The following is a 16,992-nucleotide window of genomic DNA, read 5'->3' as shown; positions in this document are numbered from 1 at the left end:
ATAATATCCAGCATCCCTTCATGATCAGAACACTTAAGAAAATCGGTATAAAAGGGACATTTCTTAAACTGACAGAGACCATCTACAGCAAACCCACAGCCAATATCATATTGAATGGAGTTAAATTGGAATCATTTCCACTCAGATCAGAAACTAGACAAGGCTGCCCATTGTCTCCATTGCTTTTTAACACTGTAATGGAAGTTTTAGCCACCGCAATTAGGGAAGAAAAGGTGATCAAGGGTATCCATATAGGGTAGAAGAGATCAAACTTTCGCTCTTCGCAGATGATATGACTGTATATCTGGAAAACACTAGGGAACTCTACTACAAAACTCTTAGAAGTGATCAAGGAATACAGCAGCGTCTCAGGTTACAAAATCAACATTCATAAGTCAGTAGCCTTTATATATACCAACAATAGTCAAGTTGAAAAAACAGTTAAGGACTCTATCCCATTCACAGTAGTGCCAAAGAAAATGAAATATTTGGGAATTTATCTAACAAAGGACATGAAAGATCTCTATAAAGAGAACTATGAAACTCTAAGAAAAGAAATAGCTGAAAATGTTAACAAATGGAAAAACATACCATGCTCATGGCTGGGAAGAATCAACATTGTTAAAACGTCCATACTATCCAAAGTAATATATAATTTCAATGCAATCCCTATTAAAGCTCCACTGTCATACTTAAAAGATCTTAAAAAAAAAATACTTCATTTTATATGGAATCAGAAAAAACCTCGAATAGCCAAGACATTACTCAGAAATAAAAACAAAGCAGGAGGAATTACGCTACTAGACCTCAGACTATACTACAAATTGATAGTGATCAAAATAGCATGGTATTGGCACAAAAACAGAGAAGTAGATGTCTGGAACAGAATAGAGAACCAAGAGATGAATCCAGCTACTTACCATTATTTAATCTTTGACAAGCCAATTAAAAATATTCAGTGGGGAAAAGATTCCCTATTTAACAAATGGTGCTGGATGAACTGGCTGGCAACCTGCAGAAGACTGAAACTGGACCCACACCTTTCACCATTAACTAAGATAGACTCTCACTGGATTAAAGATTTGAACTGAAGACATGAAACTATAAAAATACTAGAGGAGAGTGCAGGGAAAACCCTTGAAGAAATCGGTCTGGGCGAGTATTTTATGAGGAGGACCCCTCGGGCAATTGAAGCAGCTTCAAAAATACACTACTGGGACTTGATCAAACTAAAAAGCTTCTGCACAGCCAAGAACACAGAAAGTAAAGCAAGCAAACAGACCTTAGAATGGGAGAAGGTTATGTTTCCGACAAAGGTGTGATAACCAGAATCCACAGAGAACTCAAACGCATAGCAAGAATAGAACAAGGGATCCCATCGCAGGTTGGGCAAGGGATTTGAAGAGAAACTTCTCTGAAGAAGACAGGTGCGTGGCCTTCAGACATATGAAAAAATGCTCATCATCTTTAATCATCAGAGAAATGCAAATCAAAACTACTTTGAGATATCATCTAACTCCAGTGAGACTAGCCTATATCACAAAATCCCAAGACCAGAGATGTTGGCGCGGATGTGGAGAAAAGGGAACACTTTTGCACTGCTGGTGGGAATGCAAATTAATACATTCCTTTTGGAAAGAGATATGGAGAAGATCTAAAAATAGATCTGCCATTCAATCCTGTAACCCCTCTACTGGGCATATACCCAGAAGACCAAAAATCACATCATAACAAAGATATTTGTACCAGAATGTTTATTGCAGCCCTATTCATAATTGCTAAGTCATGGAAAAAGCCCAAGTGCCCATTGATCCACAAATGGATTAATAAATTGTGGTATATGTACACCATGGAATATTATACAGCCTTAAAGAAAGATGGTGACTTTATCTCTTTCATGTTTACATGGATGGAGCTGGAACATAGTAGTAAAGTATCTCAAGAATGGAAGAAAAAGTACCCAATGTATTCAGCCCTACTATGAAACTAATTTAGGGTTTTCACATGAAAGCTATAACCCAGTTACAACCTAAGAATAGGGGGAAGGGGCAAAGGGAGGGGAGGAAGGGGGGAGGTGGGTAGAGGGAAGGCAGTGCCTCTTACAAGGGTATATGTGAAATGTGGTAAATGTGGAATGTAAGTGTCTTGGCACAGTAACTGAGAGAATGCCAGGAAGGCTATGTTAACCAGTGTGATGAAAGTGTGTCAAACGGTCTGTGAAGCTAGTGAATGATGCCCCATGATCATATCAAATGTACACAGCTATGATTCAATAAAAAATAAAAAAAAGTTCAAAATCTGACAATACTTCATTTAATTTTTCATATGTCCATCAATGTGGATTGGGATATCTATAATCTCCCTAATTTCTATACAATATGCACTTCTCCCATAGTAATGAAATGATTTGTACACTTCTGTTTTTATTTTCAAATTAAGGAAGTATAATTCATATCTCTTTCTAAAGTTTTATATTCATCAAACATTTAAAATTACAGTCTCATATTTTTATACACAAGGACTATACTTTCTATTAAGCAGACAGCTTTATATATAATATTTTTAATTGTAGAGCCTTATTAACCATATCTACTTAGATCAGTCACAATAACAGGCCCAATTTTTTACTCCAACCTCAATTAAAAAAGTTAAAATTTGCTATCCTAGCAGAAAATAACCAAATACATCCTAAGTTCAAACACCACTACTTCTAATCCACCAGGAATATTCAACAAGGGCGGCGCCTGTGGCTCAGTGGGTAGGGTGCCGGCCCCATATACGAGGGGTAGCAGGTTCGAACCCGGCCCTAGCCAAACTACAACAAAAAATAGCTGGGCATTGTGGCAGGCAGTCCCAGCTACTCGGGAGGCTGAGGCAAGAGAGTCGCCTAAGCCCAGTAGTTGGAGGTTGCTGTGAGCTGTGACACTATGTCACTCTACTGAGGGTGATAAAGTGAGACTCTGTCTCAAAAAAAAAAAAAGAATATTTAACAAATCAGTACCTAAGAGAACCATACAATTACCAAAACACTGAGTTCAAGTCCACATGCAAACCAGATTATAATTTAAAACCCAGTAAGTTAAAAAGATAGCAACATAAAAACAAGAGAACATCCACAAATTAAAAAGAAAGTCTACTGTATTTCAATTTCCTCACATAAAGATTTTAATAGAAAATATTGACAAATTAGAGGCCTTTATTATTGTGTTTCTAAGTGAGTCATTTCCTCCACAATGTTCTGATAGAACCTATTCTTTGATTTTATATTTCTAAGTATAAAAAGTTTTCTTTAAATGTTCAAGACATTGCATATATTCTAGTACTCTTAAAATGGGCATTATTTCTAAAGAAGTTGACAGCTTTGAGCAATTCATCCAAATTCCTTCAAAAAGTAATAGAACTGGAACCAGGCACAGTGGCACATGTAGTCTCAGCTACTCAAGAGGCAGAAGGATCACAGAGTTCAGGAGTTTGAGACCAGTCTGAGCAGGACAGTGAGATTCTATGACCACCACCAACCCTGCTGTCTTAAAAAATAAAAATAAAAAAGTAACAGAATTGGATCTGATTTTTTGCCTCAGGCCTTACTGAGTATTCTTTCCTGTTTTTTTAATTTAGTATTCTTTTCTGATTTGAGTTGAGTAAGTTCTTAATGAAAAGGTTACTAGAACCAACGAACAAAATTCAGCAAATCCTTTGAACAGACCTAATATTGCCTTAAATATTGCCATCAAATACCAATTTATTTATTCTAAAGATATTAAAGATACTATTAAAAAAACTAGAGGGGACAGCTTGGCGCTCATACTCAGTGGTTAGGGCACCAACCACATACACCAGCACTGGCGGGTTCGAACCTGGCCCGGGCCTGCTAAACAACGACAACAACAACAACAAAAAGTAGCAGGGCCTTGTGGTGGGTGCCTGTATTCCCAGCTCCTTGGGAGGCTGAGGCAAGAGAATTGCTCAAAAGGTTGAGGTTACTGTGAGCTGTGATGCCACTGCACTCGAAAGCAACACACTAAGACTCTATCTCAAAAAAAGAAAAAAATAGAGGGGAAATGGCAGACTGGAGGAAGCTTGCCAGCACCCCACTGCCAAGGAGAGAAGAGAAAGGCATAGCTGCCCACACATGGATAGCTCTTCTCTGAAGCAGCATTGGGAAATGACAGAGAAGCAACATAGGACTCAGTGTGGAGAAAACGGTGACAGGGTGATACATATAACAACATCAGAGGACGTGGGGGTGAGGAAGAAACTAGACCACTGGAATCCAGCCCTCACCCTGCTGGCACAGGAAGAACCCAACTGCAAGACAACTCCCACCACCCCCATAGACCTCCTACCTGGTTGGACTGAGGACCTTCCTGGAGCCTGTGCAGATCCATGGCACCAGACAACAGAAGTGCTGGGGATCAGGGAACAGCTACTAAAGCCATCCTGAACTCTCGGGTGCACTGCGCCAGGTCTACAGCAGGCACAAGAGGGAGTGGGCTTATGGCTTTCCTGACATGTACCCCAGAACTTGAAGCCAAGCACTTTGCCCCGAGAGCACAAAGGGATCTTGGCACAAGAACTGACCAGAGTGCAGCAGGCTCTGACCTCAGAGGCTTTGGACAATGACTTCAACAGGTCCTGGGTAGGGAGAGCTACCCCCTCTGCCCGTTGGACCAGGCACCTGTACAAACCCTGTGCTTGCAGAGCAGCCTGCTGCTGACTTGGCCTTGAATCCACCTCCTAAGGCCTCAGCTGCCTCCTGCCTGCTTGGCCTTGGCCCTCATCTCCAGGTCAGATCAGCCTGCCCTCTGAACAGCCCCACTTCTGGATCAGAGGCCCTGCTTCGATTCTGGTTCTACCCCAGTCCCTGCTTAGATGCTCTCATGCAGGCGCACAGAAGGCTCTGACCCAAGAGGTGTTGGGTGGCCAATTTCAGCAGGCGCTGAGTGGCACATGGAGAGCCCCGAGATCCCTGGGCCACTGAGCAGCCTCTCCCAGCCTGACCTGGCATCCACAGGACCCCTGTGCCGGAGAAGCAGCCTGTAATTTGCTTACCCCAAGTCCACCCCCCAGGTCCCATTTGCTTCCTGCCTGAACTTGTCCTACAGGTCAGATCAACCCCACCATCTTACACAGCCTTGGCTCTGGCTCATAGGCTCCACTCTGAAGCTGTTTCTGGTTCCTCCCGGTCACAACTCTGAGGCTCTCACACCAAGTGTGAGGCTCTACCTCTGTGCCTCCAGCAACCCCACCAGTACCAAGACAGCACCCCTGAGTTTCCAGCACTGCACATAGACCCCAGGATACCACCCCAGAACCTTCACCACCAAAGCAGAATCAAAATGTCTATAGAAAAAGACATGACATAAGGAATGAATCTTCTTCATTATATTCTGAAATTTAAATAAAATAGAAGGAATTATGTTATGTCTTCTACTTTCATAGCTAGTTTTACTTTTGTCAAGCTCAAATAATGGCCTTACAGAGAGCTGGGCATTTTAATTCTCCAGCCCTAACCTAGAAAGACCTCTTAAAGGAATGAAGATTCAATGAACTAACCCATTCTGTAACAGACACTTTTACATTTGCTATCATATTTAATTGTCAGAAAACAACTTCATGAGGTAGCTATTATTATCCCCATTTTCAGATCAGAATTTAAACCTCAATCAGATAAGTAAGTAACCTGCCTGAGCTCCTCCCACTACGTCCTAAGTGGCAGACAGTCATTCCAGAGCGTGTGCTCTTCTTACTACCAGGGCCACCCTGAATCCACCTTATCCTCTTACCTGTCAAACTATATTACAGAGTTGTTTTTGAGCTGGATGGTAGAGATCACTTAATTTAAACCCTTTATTTTGTACATGAATGCACTATGATCAGGAGGTAAAAATGCTTTGTCTCAGGACAACCAGCTATTTAGCAACAAAGTCTAATCCCTCTCTAAGAGCTCTCTACCTTATTATTAACATGAAAAAAAAGAAACCACAAGTGCTAATCTTCAGCTAGACCTTTTTGAATATAATAAATCAAATGTTACAGTTCTTCTAAAAAATTTTAGGACCCTAATTTGTTAAGACAATTGATTTCTATAACTTCTACTAATGAATGTAATATGTTTTAATGTTCTAAAATGAAGAAAAATTAATGGATAATTAATGATACTAATAAAAATAATATAAATATAGGCAAACCCCTACTGTCTGAAGTACATAAGTAAAGCCTACAAGAGTAGATACCATAGGAAACGGTCATGTCTGAATCAGTTAAATTAACTTGGCTGAAAACAACAGAATCTGACTTGGGAGAGTAAAAAAGAATTATGCATGCATTAGAATTCTTCAAATTAGATACTCACTAAGTCAACATGCTCACATTTTACCTCTGGTCAATTTAAAAATTAGCACCTGCCACCTATACTATCTTATCCTCTCCTTTTTTCTGTAGGACACCAGATGTTTGTTTATCTGCAAAATTTTCATAAGTATATACTTATCTAACAATATTGAATACCAGTAAGTTTATATTTAAGAACATTTTGCTCTCCTAACAGGCTCTGATGCTTTAAATTGATATAAGATTACTAACAGGTAGGAGACTTTCTCATGAACACAGTAATACTTTTAAATTCTAAGAAATAAGAGAGAACCTGAGAATTCTGGAGGCATCAATAAGGAAAACACAAGAACAACAAAACACAAACAATATATGTCAGTTAATAGGGTAACTTGACATTTATGTGAATTTTACTATGAAATCACCTGTTATGAATTCACCTGAAAATTTTGCAACAAGAAATACAATATGCAACAATTAAGTCCACAATTCTCCCCAAGTAAATGGAAGCCCTGGAGTGAGCATGGGACAGAAAATGTGAATCTGCTGTCTCCTCGATCAACATACAACAAGGTCTCATGTGTTCCCAGGGTTTCTTGTGTGCCAAAGATGATTCTAATATTAAAAGATACACCCATGTAGTCTACATTCTTAACTAAAGAAATAGCAAAATATTCCAAAAAACTGCTGAAGAACAACAGTCTGGCTTCATGGACCTTATTTAGAAAAGCTATGCTAGGATCCCTCTCAAGAACAGGGTATTCTCTATGAGATTATCACCTCTGCCCTGAAATTAGACCCTGAATCCCATCCCTTCAAAAACATTCCACCATATGTTTCAAAAAAAAAAAAAGTCGTTTATCTTTTAAAAATTAATGTGCATATAGAATAAGGACTTTTGTTTTGTGGCAGAGGGTGGCAGAGTTAAGGATTAGGGAAAACTGTGTAAGACTACTAAGGGCCGTTTTTGTATGTAAATTTGGTCCAACTTGCTATATAAATCAGTCAGTTATAAACATGATCTATAAACTATAAATTATAGAAGTTATAAACTAAGTCTTACCTAAGCTATTTGAAAAGATTTTTTTATATCAAAGCTTCAAAATTACCTGAAGCTACTAGCAACCCAAAGTTTCCTAAAAGGTATACTGGAGGTGAAAAGCACCCAGGTGAAGAGCACTCTCCGAAAACAGGTCACATCTGCCCTCTGTCAGTTAACATGGTAGAGACATGGTGGCCAGCAAGTCATTGCTGTTAACTTTTCAGACACTTTTATGCAAGTCATTGCTGTTAACTTTTGAAATAATTATAATAAGATCACTAACAATAAGCTACCAAGTATAAATTTTAAGCTATACATTCAAATGAATGTTTTCTACATCCCATCAGAGAGAATTAGGTTAAAAAAAATTAGAAACCAGTATTTTACAGTTTCTACTTCTTTCCATTTCTGAGTAAAATTCTGCTTCCCAAGTCTAACTCAACATCCTGGCAATGAAAGAAAATGATAGTGTTTATAGTCTAAACTGCAGCTAACCATCAAGGCAGTTTGAGGCGAGGTGGACTGGCTAGAAACTCCAGGTCCCCATAGATTCTACCTGGCTGCTCCAAGGACCTAAGAGATCAATCAGTATCTCAGCTGACCTCCTGTCTACCTGTACTTTGGTTAAGTAGTTATTTTCCTTTATTTTTTTATTTTTATTTATTTATTTTTTTGAGACAGACCTCAAGCTGTTGCCCGGGGTAGAGTGCCATTGCATCACAGCTCACAGCAACCTCCAACTCCTGGCCTCAAGCCTCCCAAGTAGCTGGGATTACATGCACCCGCCACAACACCCGGCTATTTTTTGATTGCAACCATCATTGTTGTTTGGTGGGCCAGGGCTGGATTCAAACCCGCCAGTTAGGTGTATGTGGCTGATGCCTTAGCCGCTTGAGCCACAGGCGCTGAGCCACTAAGTAGTTATTTTCTAAATAAATCTAGTATAGACGCTACTTTATTCACCCCAATTCTCCAATTCTCTAGTACAGTAAGTATTCTAATGGAAGAAAGCCCGGCCAGAAAAAAAGCAAGAACAATTTTCAGCCTAAACCTTTACCAAGGCCATTCTCTGACTCCTCAAACTTCACAAATGGAAATAAATCAGCTACCCTCAGGAGTTTTATGGCTATCAAAAGAAAATGTTTTGCATTTTGTGAGAATAGTTTACCAGACAAGCCAAGGACCTCACTTAAAACTGGGAGTAAAGTAATTCCTGTGAAAGCACAGGGGCTATATAATTAAACTGTAAATTATTTTCAGCCCTTTGAAGCCTATAAAAGAAGTGATACACTACTTATTAATTTCAAAGGTCAAATAAGACAAAACACAAAAGCACACAGAATACCAGCTAGCACCATGAATGTTGGGTATTATCATTATCTTCTCAATCATTTGAATGTGGTAGTATCGGGAAGAGTGGCTACTGTTTGTTCATTGCTTCTCCTCAGACACAGCCTTGCCCAGTCCATCTACTCAGGCTGACTAGAATTCAAGGCAGCAGCCCTTACTCACAGGAGAAACAATGAGGTGCTCAGCCATTCAAAAATTTTATACCAGCCTGAGCAAAAGCAAGACCCTGCCTCTACTAAAAATAGAAAAATTAGCCAGGCATTATGGCAGGTGCCTGTAGTTCCAGCTACATGGAAGGCTGAGACAGGATGATCATTTGAGCCCAGAAGTTTGAGGAGGCCATGAGCTAGACTGACAACATGGCACTCTAGCCCAGGTGACAGAATGAGATGTTATCTTGGGAAAAAAATTTATATAATACTGTGAAAAAATCAGATGTCCCTTCAGCCTCCAATTGAGGCCTGCCTTCCACTAATTGGGGCAAGGCAATTTATGAGTTTACTTTTTCACATGAAGCTTTTTCATGAAAAGTTTACCTTTCTTTAGGAATTACTATTAATAAGGCCCATTTTAACTTATATTTTTAAACTTGTTCTGTATCTTAACCTATTTATTCTCTCTCCATTTTCAAAGATTACCACTCTGAAAAAACATCCAGCCAAAATACACGTGATTAGGTAGCACTATTTTATTCATAAAGGATATGTATATCATCAAAAAGCGCAAATATGCTATTATGTGGCAGCAGTCTTATTATTAAATAGTCATTACCATGCTAATCTAAAATATCTGAGTAGGTGACTATTATGTAACAATATCTACCTGCACAGCTAAGCCATCTATGAATTATTATGCTTACCTCTATGGCAAAAAAAAATTGATAAATTTAAATAGCTCGATAAAACTACTTTTGATACATGCATATAATTTTCATATTTTCTTTTACTTTATTATTGAATGTGGGGGTGGCGCCTGTGGCTCAGTGAGTAGGGCACTGGCCCCATATGCCGAGGGTGGCAGGTTTGGACCCAGCCCCGGCCAAACTGCAACAGAAAAATAGCCGGGCGTTGTGGCGCGCACCTGTAGTCCCAGCTGCTCGGGAGGCTGAGGCAAGAGAATCGCGTAAGCCCAAGAGTTAGAGGTTGCTGTGAGCCATGTGACGCCACGGTACTCTACCTGAGGGCAGTACAGTGAGACTCTGTCTCTACAAAAAAAAAAAAAAAAAAGAATTGAATGTGGTCAACATACACCATGATCAGTCAAAAAGTAGGAAAATTACCCAAATAAAAATGAAATGAAATGGGATGAAATTCTGGCCATCATTCACATGAGGCAGAGGAATTGTGGTTTATCATTTCAAAATTAGACCACACCATAACCAGCAGCATGTTTTCATTAGACATTTATTCTCTTATTTTACTCTCAACAAAAAAGAGTGATTACTGTATGCCTGCCTGAGTGGAGTGTTTTGACTCAATATTTTTAAGAGTTTTGAACCCTGTAGCTGAAAGCTACTAAGTAAATACAAAGTTATAATTGAAGATGATAATATAAAAGCAAAAATGGTTTAATATAATAGAAAACTACATTTATAGATGGCATACTGCCACACTACCGTTGTGTATTTCTTGAGAGCTCATACTCTATAAAAGGTCACTGTGAGTGAAAAAAAAATTCCATGGAGAGTTCAAGTAGCCTACAATACAATATTAGTAATTAAGGAAGTGGTTTTCTTCCTCTATACTCATCTGGGAATCATTTCTACTAATTAGGAGTAAAGAAACAGTGATTTGTTAAAAATGATGGCTATATACAACTCAGTTTCAATTCTAATAGCTAGGTTACAAAGCAGAATAGTGTACCACACAATAATTTTGTTTTTCAAAGAGCAAACTATTATATAAGCCACCAAGGCAGTATCAAACTATTTTCCTAGATAATATATTCCAAGATAACATATTCCTAAAAAATATCTTCCAGGGTAATACATGTTTCTAACACAATAGTAAACTATAGCACTGCAAATTCAAATTCAATTAACATAAACATCAGATGCCTACCATGTAAAAGCCACCGAAAGCAGGCATTCCACAGACATTATTTCATTTCTCTGTGAGTAACACTATGAGGCAAGTGTTACTAGCCACATTTTCAAATTGGGAAATTTGCCAAAGAAAGATTCAGATTCTTGCTCCCTGTAGTCTAACAATTTAAATACAGTCTTCACACTTTAAGTCCAATGTTCTACCATGTCAGACTAGGTTCTGGTCTGGCTGTGCCAATAACCAACTGACAAATGATTTAACTTTCCGGGCCTATGTTTTCTCATCAGCCAACTCAGAGGGTTGATGTATTTCTAAGGGTGTGTGGATATGTGTGTGGGGGGGTGGTGGTGCATGCATGAACACACATGTGTCTCTTTATAAAATTTATCATTTTAATCATTTTAAAGTGTACAGTGCAGTGGCTTCCACCATGATCATGACGTTGTGTAACGATCACCACTATCTAACTCTGGAACATTTTCATCATCCCAAAAGAAACCTATACCCAGTAAGGGCTCACTCTCTTTTCTTCCCTGCTCCTAGGCCCTGGTAACTGCTAATCGGTTTTCTATTTCATGGGTTTGCCTAACCTAGATATTTTATATCAGTGGAATTACACAGTGTGTGACATCTATGTCTGGCTTCTTTTACTTAGCATAATGTTTTCAAGGTTTATCCACAATATAGCACATACTGGAACTTCATTCCCTTTGACTCAATAATACTCCATTTTATGTATATGCCATAAATTGTTTATCCATTGATACATATGTGGGTTTTCTATGGTCTAAATGTATTCCCCAAAATTCATATGTTAAAATTTAATTGCCAACAGAATAGTATTTAGAGGTGGGGACATCAAGAGATGAGTGGGTTTGCTCTTTTCTGTTCTTCTTCCAGGTGCGAATATGGCAAGAAGGCCCTCCCCAAACACCAAATGCTGGCACCTAACCTTGGACTTCTGAACCTCCTCATAAATTACCCAGTCTCAGATATTTTGTTATAGCAGCACAAATAAACTGAGACTGGGCAGTTTCCACCTTTTGGCTACTATGACTAGTACGTCTATAAATATTCCAGTACATACTCATGTTTGAGTCCTTGTTTTTAATTCTTTTGGGTATACACTTAGGCATGGAATTGCAGAGTCTTGTGGTAATTCTATGTTTAAATTTCTGAGGAACCATGAAACTGTCTTCCACAACAGACGCACCATTTTACATTCCCACCAGCAATGCGTGAGGGTCTCAATTTCTCCACATCCTCACCAACATATTTTCCTATTTTAAAAAAAGAAATATGAAATGCTACCTAATTGAGGCTTTAGTTCTCATTTCCTTAATGACTAATGACGCTGAGTATCTCTGCATATGCTTCTTGGCCATTTGTATATCTTCTTTGAAAAAAAGACTATTCAAGTCCTTTGCACATTTTTAAATTGGGTTGTCTTTTTGTTGTTGAGTTGTAAGAGTTTTTCTTATATTCTAGATACAAATCTCTTATCAGATATATGATTTAAAAATATCTTCTCTCATTTTGTAGGTTGTTTTTTCACTTTCTTGGTAATGTTCTTTGAGATACAAAAGTTTTGAATTTTGATGAAGTCCAAAGTTTTCAATCTCATATTAGAAATCTATTACCAAATCCATCTAAGATCTATTTTAGCCAGAAAATTCCATAACCCTTTGCTAATTCCATAAATATAGTTGTACCTGGACAATTCTGGCCTTTTATTATTGAGAATTACAGAGGGGTCATATTGAAGTATTTGTTATAATGCCATCACCAAGGAAGGAGCAACATTTTAAATTTGGGCAAAATTATTCTTTTAAAATGGATAAATGGAACTCAAGATAAAATGGAATGTGTCTGAAAGAAAATGCATTTCTACTTTATTATAAAGAAGAGACGAACAGGTAGTAAGATAAAGAAGGAGAAAGTGAGGGAGCAAAATCTCTTGGTCTGAGAATCTCATGAATTAATAAACACTCACACACAATGTCAAAAGACCATTCCAAACTAAATGCTCAAACATGTTAATCCCTGGAAAAGGCAGTTTACCCAATAATAAAAATCTAATACTCTGGCAATTATTAGAATTCTCTCTAACAAGATTTACATTAGCAGCATTTCTAAAATCTACTTCCATCACTTTAATCAACATGTTAACACATACTAGATGGTTTAAATAGAAGTTTTAAAAGCAAATGTATGCTGAAGAATTACTTGAAGAAATAAAAAATATTTATCAAAAAAGAAGTAAGAAAATGGGACACACAACAAAATACTACAGTCATTTAAAATGATGCTGCTGAGTATAAGGTCATTTACTGGCAATGAAAGACGTGCACAATATGATGCTCTGTGGGGAAATGAAGCCAATTACTATAGATTTAGAAAGAAATATACCAATTAAATGTTTCTCAAAACATTGTGATTATCTGTAGGTAGGATTGTAAGTGAGTTGCATTTTCTTACATTTTCTGATTCTTCTACACTGTAAATCATTTGTGTAATTTTAGAAAAATATACAAGAATTTTTAAAAAGATAAAACCAAGACGCCTCAAAAATGAAATTTATGGGCGGTGCCTGTGGCTCAGTCGGTAAGGCATCGGCCCCATATACCGAGGGTGGCGGGTTCAAACCCGGCCCCGGCCAAACTGCAACCAAAAAATAGCTGGGCATTGTGGCGGGTGCCTGTGGTCCCAGCTACTCGGGAGGCTGAGGCAGGAGAATCGCTTGGGCCCAGGAGTTGGAGGTTGCTGTGAGCTGTGTGAGGCCACGGCACTCTACCGAGGGCCAGAAAGTGAGACTCTGTCTCTACAAAAAAAAAATGAAATTTATAAACAAGAATTTCTCTCTACACATTCATTTACTCTTACATTTCATTTTCACCCAGTACATGAATTTGTCAGTTATGTTTTAGTTAACTAACCACAATAATCACAAGAAATACAGATTCACTGATGACGTAAAAGGACAGTTATTGACTGTAAGAAAAATGTATATAAATTCTAGACAACGCAACCAGTTTTTTAGCTCATTTTTAGTTCACTTAGGAAACAAAACTTTTATGAAATAAGCAAGTAGTTAGGGTTTATAAAAATTATATTAATTCTGTCTCTTCTCTTTGTTGGTATCTAATCAGTAAGATAAAGGAAAAAACAGCTTCCTCCTTTGTTCCACTATGGCCCTAATGCTGATATATTCCCACTGTCTTAAGAATATCATTCTCCTGGATGTACAGTAACTAAAATCGACTGCTCTGTGCACTGAGCAGCTGCCTTCAGACCCTCAAACACAACACGCAGATACAAAACAAAAATGTAGAACTGATGATGTTGAACTGACACAAAATATAAACAAGAAAACACTCAAACCAGACTCATAAATAATCATTATGAACCTTGAGATGGCCAAATACCCAAATAAGAAGTCTAGTGATGCAAGATTTGAAGATCGAATTAAGCTCCTAAAGCATAAGCATTAGTTTTGTGATATATGGCAAAATATTTTTGAAAAGGTTGCAGAGTTTTGGATCATAAGTATTAAAGATAATTGGAAACTTTAAAAAACAAAAACAAAGAGAAGATCTGATATATCAACTTACTATAAAAATCTTCACTTCTCTCAATACTATGAAAACAGCCAATACCCAATAATTTGTTCTGAAAAGTGAAATATATTGTACAGTAAAGGTTACTCCTCCTCTTCATGTAAGTGTGATTTCTGCTAAATAATTTTTATATTAAAAAAAGGTATCTGGAAAAAAACACATAGTTAGCATAATCCATTAAAGATATATTTAAGCTTTCATATGGTACCTCACACTGTAAACATGCTTAAAATCTCATGTAAACAATGCCCCAGAAAAGAAAGTGTTTGCCAACTCCTATTTTGTTAAATCATTAGGATTGTATTAAATATTCAACAATGCAATTTACTCATATGAAAACTTAATCTAGCCACCTTTGTCTTAAATGTAAAATTTATAATGCTACCCCAAAATCAGAATACTAGATTCAGAAAAGCAATTCCGAAAATCACAATTGATGTTCAAAAGCTAATATAATTTAACTGTTATACAAAATTCTCACATTTTGATTTAACTCTGACTAGAGGATCACTGGTACAATGGACTCGTTAGGAAATACTCTACTATTTCCAGCAGATCCTAGGTGTGTAATCAACCAAGGAAGCAACAGATCAAGGAGAGGCCATACGCCGCATATGGAGAACTCCCAGGATGTAGAACGAGTCTTCATATACTTAGATCACTTCAGTTTCCAAACTAATACAAGGGTAAAAGTACTATCTTTCATGCTCATGACTGAAATTCAAAACCTCAATGATTTCAAAATCTCAATTTCCAGTGAGTAATTTTCAGCCTATGATCAGACAATCTCCACCTGAACATCTGCGGTACTGCATATACTCAATATACTCAAAAGATAAACCTGTACCCGTTTTATGGATTCTTTCCTCTCTCCTCTGCCGGCCACAGTCTCTAACTCCTTGCTGATGGTTTCCATGTACTTGCTCTTTAGTAATGCCCACTGAACTTATGTTTATTGGCTTAAATAATGTGAGGTCTGACAATTAACTTCATGAACTTGCCACTTTGTGCTTATGTTGGCAACACAGTACAAACAAACTAGGTAAGGTTTCATAACCTTGGTGCGTCAGTGTCTCACAGCTGTGTTCATGCTGACGTGTGGCAGTGCCTTGCTGAGTGGCGTTCATTATCATTGTTACATGTTTTTGTGCCATCACAAGAATGTGGGAGCTTAAATTAGAGCAATAAACATTCATAAATTTCTTGTTAAACTTGGCAACAGTAGAAGTGAAATCAAGGACGTGGTAGTCCAAGTTTATGGAGATAATACCATGAAGAAAACAGCAGCATACAAATGGATTAAATGTTTTTCTGATGGGAGAAAAAGCATCATTGATGAAGAGAGGTCAGGGCGGCCAGTGACAAGCAGAACCGACAAAACACTGTAAAAACTGACTGAATTAGCTGAAACACATTCTTCTTAGTAAAGAATCTCAAGAATGGGAAAAAAAGTATCCAATGTACCAATATTAATATGAAACCAATATATAAACAACTACACACTCATGTGAAAGAAAAAACACAAATATAGGTAAATTGTGGTATACATATGTGTATATATAAATATGTACATATGATACACATATATGTTATATAAATACACAAACACTGGAATATTCTCTAGCTTTAAAAAAGGGGCTATTGCCATTTCAACAACATGAAAGAAACTATGGAGGGAAAAAAATACTGCATCATCTCACATGCAGAACATAAGAAAACCAGCCTCACATAAAGAAACAGAGAGGAGAATGGTGGTTACCGGGAAGGGAGAGGTAGGAAATAGGGTAAAGCAGGTCACAGAGTACAAACGTAAGAGTTCTGGAGGATAAATAAGCCAGAGGTCTAATGCACAGCATGAGGACTACAGTTAACGGTATTATACTGTATACTGAAAATTTCCTAACAAAATATATTTTAGGTGCTTTAATCACAAAAAAAGGTAATTATGGAAGGTGATGGGTAGGTTAATTTTGCTTAACTGAAGTAATCATTTTACTATGTATATTTATACCAAAACAGCATGGTGCACACCGTAAATATATACCATAAACAAGCCATCCAGAAATGGCAGATATGTGAGAGGTTGCCTTTTTTGATATTTAACTTATATCTTAACAGTTGGATTATCTTTTTTGTATGTATAACTAAGGATGAGAAAGTATCCTTTGTGTCATTTATGCTAGCGAACATGGGATATAATATGAGATACCTAAAAAAAATACAACATTTGGAAAATTCAGACCTGTTCATGGTAACAGCTCAGAAAAATCTGAAGGTCCTTCCAAATCAGTCAACATAAATACTATCTTCAAGAAGATCAAAATATTTTAAATTTCTATAACACCATTCATGATTTGAATAGCAAATATATTTTTCCCTGAGAAATTTGTCCTAAATAGAGCTAATATGTTTTCTTTTTCAATGATATAGTCTATTTGTCCATAACACATACACATTAATATTACGTAACCCTTATAATAAGATTTGTTAATAAATGCAAACTCTTTTGAACTGATATCATATATGACTTTACTTACTACATAAAGTAAACACTGTTTCTCATTGACTAAAAGGATAAAATTGTTTCAATTTACTCAAATAAAAA

At 37.4% G+C, this 16,992-nt stretch overlaps 1 protein-coding gene across 5 annotated transcripts in view; it reads right to left on the bottom strand.

Moving 5' to 3' along the window:
* COMMD10 (COMM domain containing 10) overlaps window positions 1-16,992 on the bottom strand; it is a 191,040-nt gene that overhangs the window by 139,629 nt on the left and 34,419 nt on the right. Inside the window, exon 6 of one of the 5 annotated variants that reach the window (XM_053566645.1) lies at window positions 9,408-9,929. The exons of the other annotated variants lie outside the window; for them this stretch is intronic. Coding sequence (XP_053422620.1) covers window positions 9,861-9,929 — 69 coding nt within the window. The 3' untranslated portion in view covers window positions 9,408-9,860. Of the gene's footprint in view, window positions 1-9,407; window positions 9,930-16,992 lie in introns of those variants that run through there. 5 annotated transcript variants of the gene reach the window in all.

The sequence above is a fragment of the Nycticebus coucang genome, chromosome 17, assembly GCF_027406575.1.
Source record: "Nycticebus coucang isolate mNycCou1 chromosome 17, mNycCou1.pri, whole genome shotgun sequence".
In the NCBI taxonomy this organism is placed as follows: Eukaryota; Metazoa; Chordata; class Mammalia; order Primates; family Lorisidae; genus Nycticebus; species Nycticebus coucang.
This window is presented reverse-complemented; position numbering and strand designations above follow the sequence as displayed.